This window comes from Temnothorax longispinosus, unplaced genomic scaffold (genome assembly GCF_030848805.1).
Source record: "Temnothorax longispinosus isolate EJ_2023e unplaced genomic scaffold, Tlon_JGU_v1 HiC_scaffold_610, whole genome shotgun sequence".
NCBI classification, from domain to species: domain Eukaryota; kingdom Metazoa; phylum Arthropoda; class Insecta; order Hymenoptera; family Formicidae; genus Temnothorax; species Temnothorax longispinosus.
This window is the reverse complement of record NW_027270463.1, coordinates 1-6,359: the sequence shown is the minus strand read 5'-3', so window position 1 is coordinate 6,359 and position 6,359 is coordinate 1. Positions and strand designations below refer to the sequence as shown.

Sequence of the window (6,359 nt, the reverse complement as noted above, 5' to 3'; positions counted from 1 at the left end):
ACCGGCGTAGCCTATCTACTGGAATTTCTATACATTACATTTACGAATTTTAGTTTTTATGTTTATAAATATTTATTTAATTAATTAATTTTATGTTTAATTTTAACGGTACAAAAACTACGGAAGTACATGATCATACGCGATTTTATGTATAATAAATTTTATTTATTAATTTGCAATTTTTTTGTAAATATAATTGCACTATTTATAAATATAACAATTAAAACTCGTAAATATAAACATAAATGTAACATAGCGCATCGTCGATTTGCCAACTCGAGACTCGGCACTCGTCGAGACACGAGAGGCGATACCCGAAATGCGTGGCCTCTCAAGAGAGAAGGAAACAGCAGATCGTATGTCTGCCCTTCTCTCCCCGCGCGAAGCTTGCCGAGTGCCGAGCGTACACTGACAGAGGAGGGGCTTGCGCGACCACCACATCCCCTCCATCTGAGTAGTTCGGACACGAACCATAGCACGGATACGAACCCATGTATCGTTACCCGAGTTCTCTCTGATCGTTACCGAGCGTAACGCCGTAGTTGACGTCCACTTTCTCAGAGGGCAGATTAGGACAGGCGTCCCTCGAAGCGGGATGGCCGCTCTCAGGTTTCTCTCTGATACGACGCAATCTCGTCGCGTATGTGTGATTAGCAGGGGAAAAAAGTGAAAGTATGCATGACGTGGTGAAATGATAAAAAAAGGTCGTAGATAACAACTTGAAGCTTGATTTAGAATGAAAACGAACGTCAGCGATCCTTGGCGCGGAACGCTTGCGGAAACGACGGTCGACAACGACGACTCGCCTAATGATCGTTTTGAAGATTCTTTCTTGGACGCGAAAATCAGTCACCGTACTCACCGTCGGCTGTCCGATTCGGAGCAGTATCTACAAAAGCTATGTAAGATGCCAGCTGTGTAAGATGATTCACTTTCGGTATTTTATCACGGTTTCTAATTCTTTTCCAATGACAGACTCTAGGTTGAAAGTGCTTCAGGGAGGTACCACAAAAAAGGACCTTGTAACGTCGCTATCAGTAGCAAAGGAGGATTGCATTGCACGTTTAATCACCTCTGGAAACAATCCCCAGTCTGAGGAAGAAGCTGAGTTGGCGTCAAATCCTCTGATACGTCACATAGCCCCTCATCTGCAGGTGAGCATCTGGATAATAATAAACTATCTCATTACATTTGTTTGCAACTTGAATCTTTCAAAATAACCAATAAAATCATTTTGCGAAGAAAATCTCATTTGTAAACTCATTTGACTTGTTTAGGCCTTGACGGCCAGTGAAGTAGTTCATCTCCTGAAGGCAGACGTACTTCAAGCAACCATACAGGCTGAGCGAGAAGGAGATATTACAGAGGAATTGCAAACGAGCCAGCCGTCAACAGAGCTCAAAGCAGAGCATAATAACTAGTTTTCGTAAAGTTGCAACGTAATACGCCATGTCAGTTGAAGCATTGTCGGGTAAAGTTTTTCTTTTGGTCACTGGTGCGAGTCGTGGTATCGGTAGGCAAATAGCAATAACATTTGGCTCGCTACTGGAGGAAGGCTCACGTGTGCTTTTATTAGCGAGGAATAAGGATGCATTGCGAAAAGTTGCAAGTAATATACCTTCCAAAGTGGAAGTTTACACCTCTAGTACAGACTTAAGTAAATCAACTGATGTCGAGTTTCAAGGTAAATCGAAGTTCTTACAAGATCGAGCATATTAATCATTTTTCACACAATCGCTTTTCACGAAAAATTTAAAATATCCTAGAATTCTTATCGGAAGCTTTGAAAGAAACTACTTCCGACGCATTTGATCGAGTAGTCCTGGTACATAATGTAGGCTCTTTGGGCGATCTCTCTAAATCTGTAAACGATATGATGGATGTGAACAGCTGGAGAGAACTTTATCATCTAAACATGTTCATACCTGCCATATTAAATGCGGTGGTCATGAATACATTTGATAATAAAACCATTAAGAAGACGGTTATCAATATTACATCTTTATACGCTATTCAAGCAGGCATTGGCAGTGGTCAATATTCCTCAGTGAAAGCAGCAAGAGAAATGTACTTTAAGGTGTGTATGTGTGCGTGTTTTTTAATTACCACGTAATCACGAATATATATTTTTCCAATTATTAATATGCTTTTTTCTTCGTACAGGTTTTTGCATTAGAAAATCCTGATGCTAATGTGTTAAGTTACTCACCGGGACCTGTCGACACGGATATGTTCACAACGGTATGCGAAACTATCGCCGATCCCGAAGCTAAAAAGATGTATATTGAGATGCGACAAAAGAAAACCGTGTTGACTACAGAACAGACTGTTAATCGTCTTGTGCAAATCTTGAAAGAACGTAAATACAATGCAGCCGATCATGTGGATTATTACGATAACTTGTGAAGCAAAAATAATTATGTTTATAGAGAGAAAGTAAAGCATAAAATTCGCCTCAGCGAATAAATTTATTCTTTTATATTGAAAATAATTTTGCTCTATATAATTTTGCTCCTTAAAGATGTGACGTATAATAATCTACGAAATAATATAAACATAGATAATTCTCTTTATAAATGATTTTATAATTAATTTATAATTTTTTAAAATTCTCCCTTGAATGGATAAGTTGGTAATATTAAAATAACAATATTTATAAAGGAATTGTACAATTTTATTTTTTTTAATCACACATGAAATTATTTTTTTTTTACCTATACAGAGTGATTTATAAGTACATGTAAATACTTTGTGGATTTATGGATGTAATGTAGAGGTAAAAATAAGACCTAAGAGGTAAAAATGTTCTATACAACTTTTTCTGAAACTCCTTAATTTCAGAGTTATGATGTAATACATAATACCTTGCTAGGCATAAACAACATGAAGGCAGTACTTACGAGCCTTAGGACGTGTCATGTTCTTCAACATAGTAGATGTTTGTTATTTCTACACCTCACTACAGTTGATTACACCACATCCTACACCACGTCTCTTTAACTTTTAATCCTGTTCAAAATGAGTTTGAACAGATTCTGTGACATTCAGAGATCACTAAGGCGACGAGCAAGTCTCTGTCTTAGAGTTCAGGGAAATCACTTTAAAAAACGTATTATGAAAACTGTACTAATCTGTGAACTCTAGAAGAAATGACTTTTAGTTTGTGTTGAGTTTGTTATCCGTTCTTTGATACACAGCTCTGAAATAAAGCAATAGCAGAAAAAGTTGTAATAACATTTTAGTCTTATTTTTATCTCTACATTACACCCACAAAGTATTTACATATACTTATGAATCACCCGATATATATATATATATATATATATATATATATATATATATATATACATAAGGTATATAAACATTTATTCTCTCGTACTATAAATATAATTTAACAATATTTTTTCCTAATCATAAAAATAGATTATATATATTATGTGAGCATTACATTATATATAAAAATATAAAGCTATTAATTAAAGATTATTCGTAATAATAATTAATTGAAACATTTTAAGGACTGACTTTTTTTATTCACAGCATGTATATTATAAAAAATTTTATATTATAAAATCTACAAATATATATAAAGAATACACGCTTTATGTTATTTAAAAAAACGCGTATGAGGATAGATTTTCGTATTTGGTTTATCACTTGGTTTATCTTGTGAATATATTTTGTACTTGTTTTTCCTCGATAAGATATTAATGAATTGAGTCATTATCTTCCGCCAAAGGAGTAAAAGGCACTGTAATACTTCTTACCATTTGTATCTGCATATATATCAGTATTACAATAGTTATGACATAGAATAGTGCTGATAAAAACCACACTGGTAGAGGATATAAAGGTGGCATGTAGTGGGCGTAGAGAAAAGTATACAGAGAAGCTGCCGCAAATGGTAACAGTGTCTCTAGAGACATAGCTAAAGCGAAAACCTTCCCTGTTGAAATAAGTACACTTTAAAATACACATTTAAGAGTATTTCATTTCTGGCACGATTCTAAATTTTCACTTTTTTTTTACAATTATTTATTAAAATCAAAAGACGAGGTTTACCTGTGTCTTGCGTAGGCACCACCTTGGATAATATAGCACGTATCATCGGTCGGGATATGTTACCAAACATTCCTAGAACCATTGATAAATACATATGCCAAGACTGCCATGTAAAGGCACGTACCAAGGCACTACCAAACGACGATGTAACAGATACTATGGCAACTACAGCCTCTGGAAATCCTAAATCATACAAGTATCTAAGTTCACGAGAAATTATTGCAACAAATAACGAAGTATGTTTTTCGATATCACCAAAACAATACCTGCGTATTTCCGCATTAATCTAATACCAGATATCATGCCGAGTCCTCCCACCACAACATCCATAGCTACATAAGTGGAGTACTTTTCTACGGTCCAACCAAGCCGCGCGCTTGCAAACAGATACCCAATAGCGAGATTACCTTCAAAAACAATCAAGAGAAACGTAAGACAAGCTATGCAACTCCAGACTAACGACCTATTGAATCCATCTCTCTTCTTGACACACGCATTAATAAGATCCTTTACTAACGTACAGTCAAATACCTTGCGGATACCCTGTAAAGACAGATAAAAGCAACGATTACTCGTAATTCATTTGAAACGATGTTCATTATTTCATCTTATTGTTAGTCTCTAAGCTACATTGTGCGACTAAGCTACTTCTGCAAAAAATGACTTTATGAATTCTTTGAAACACCTACAGAAGTTTGACTCTGTACAGTTTCTGGAACAAAAAATAATATGTACAACGTTGCCAGAGTGCAGAGCATAGTCGCAACACTGAATACAGCGGTGTAGCCGTACGCATCCAATATCACTGGACCAGAAAGCAGTCCGATTAGGACACCGAGAGAGACCCATGCATCTAACCAGGCTAAATGCCATGCCCGCTCGTTATCGTCCGTCATATCAGTGATGTAACACATTGACGCTAACATCAATACGCTTATGCCACCCAAGAGAGCAGTAGGAATATCGGCTATCAGGAAATACCAAGGTACAACGTCCCAATTAGCCATTACAGAGAGCAGGAGATAATTCAAAGATGTACCTAAAGAAATGTACGTTAAATAAATATCGACTCTTTCTCTTTCTCTCTCTCTGCCGAACGTAATAAATTACGAAAACTTTATGAAAGCAGCTACATTGCGTTTCCTAAAAAACATCACGAATTGATCGTAATAATAATACGCGATTTGTAAAATTTTTTATTTGCATTATATTCTGTGTTAATATTGTCTATCTCTATAGTAACAATCAATTATTGTAATTCAATATAAGAATATTTCTAGAAGCAATGAAGCTTCTTCTACAGCTCTTGAGCTCTACAATAATACTCGTCATAAAAATGTGATTACTTATATATCCTAAAAGCAGAACAGGTTTCCTTCCGTACTTATCACTCCATGGTCCTAGAAATAACGACAGGATTGACGGAGAAATACTGTCCAGAAAGGATTTACCCATCACAATTAAACTTGCGTATGGTTGAACCATGGAATTGATTCTGAGTGCCTCCTGGCTGCTGCTATTGTTATAGAGTATCAGGCACTCCGTTTTGTTTATTTTCAACGTTGTGGTGCACGTACGATACACTATCAGATCTGTCAAGATAGTACCTGCAAAAAAATGCACGCATATAGCCGTTGTACTAAGACAAGAGATTGATTTATTACCTGACATCGACAAGGCGAGTAGTAGCAGTACTATAGGCGGCTGCACGAGTAAATAACGTCTCCATTCTGGGATAGTTCGGTCCATTATCTTCCGTAATATTCATCAAAAACCGAACACTCTCTATGCGGTAACGCGGTAACGAATGCTTGATAATACGGTCCGCAAGAGCATTCATTGACACTTGAAAGTCGCTTTGTTTAATGAAAATAATTAGGAACTGTAGATAAGCAACTGCGATATGCTCACTAATGTCTTTCGTATGAGTATCCTCGAGTATCATTCCTTAGTTTGCTGGAAAATTGTTTGTATACATACACATACGTATACTCACGTGTGCGGCTGTGTGAGTGAATACATGTCAGCATATTTTCTCGTTCCCCTGACGTAATCACGTTGGCCGCGAAATATAATTGCGATCGAACGACGATACGTTTTCGAATTTGCACACGAGTGACACACAAAACATGATTCGCGCTGCAATTTTCTCAAATTTGCGGTAAACAATGACGCAACATTTTTTTTCGTGGAACATGAGAAAGAAAGAGCGCGTTTGACAGGTCCAGTCAATCAGCTGATTCGTGAGTTGACAATACCAGAGAGAAACTGAAGAGAGGCCATCCCGGCATTTTTCG

At 36.7% G+C, this 6,359-nt stretch overlaps 3 protein-coding genes across 4 annotated transcripts; 2 read left to right on the top strand and 1 right to left on the bottom strand.

Moving 5' to 3' along the window:
- Positions 1 to 524: 524 nt before the first annotated feature.
- On the top strand, positions 525 to 1,609 carry LOC139824860 (uncharacterized). The gene is made up of 4 exons (XM_071797418.1): positions 525 to 672; positions 736 to 902; positions 976 to 1,154; positions 1,278 to 1,609. Exons 2-4 carry the CDS (start codon positions 737 to 739, stop codon positions 1,419 to 1,421), a joined length of 489 nt encoding a protein of 162 aa, XP_071653519.1. The 5' UTR covers positions 525 to 672; position 736; the 3' UTR covers positions 1,422 to 1,609.
- Sptr (Sepiapterin reductase) lies at positions 1,450 to 2,664 on the top strand. 2 transcript variants are annotated; one of them, XM_071797417.1, is made up of 3 exons: positions 1,450 to 1,684; positions 2,022 to 2,077; positions 2,164 to 2,664. In XM_071797417.1, the coding sequence occupies exons 1-3, from the start codon at positions 1,450 to 1,452 to the stop codon at positions 2,404 to 2,406; spliced, it is 534 nt and encodes a 177-aa protein (XP_071653518.1). In that variant the 3' UTR covers positions 2,407 to 2,664. The 2 variants fall into 2 exon arrangements, with proteins under 2 accessions (XP_071653518.1, XP_071653517.1); XM_071797416.1 differs by having other exon boundaries at positions 1,767 to 2,077.
- LOC139824858 (probable peptidoglycan muropeptide transporter SLC46) lies at positions 2,653 to 6,327 on the bottom strand. The gene is made up of 7 exons (XM_071797415.1): positions 6,059 to 6,327; positions 5,727 to 5,918; positions 5,409 to 5,669; positions 4,752 to 5,101; positions 4,329 to 4,605; positions 4,063 to 4,245; positions 2,653 to 3,946 (listed from the first exon to the last, which is right to left on the bottom strand). Exons 2-7 carry the CDS (start codon positions 5,809 to 5,811, stop codon positions 3,708 to 3,710), a joined length of 1,395 nt encoding a protein of 464 aa, XP_071653516.1. The 5' UTR covers positions 5,812 to 5,918; positions 6,059 to 6,327; the 3' UTR covers positions 2,653 to 3,707.
- Positions 6,328 to 6,359: the final 32 nt, after the last annotated feature.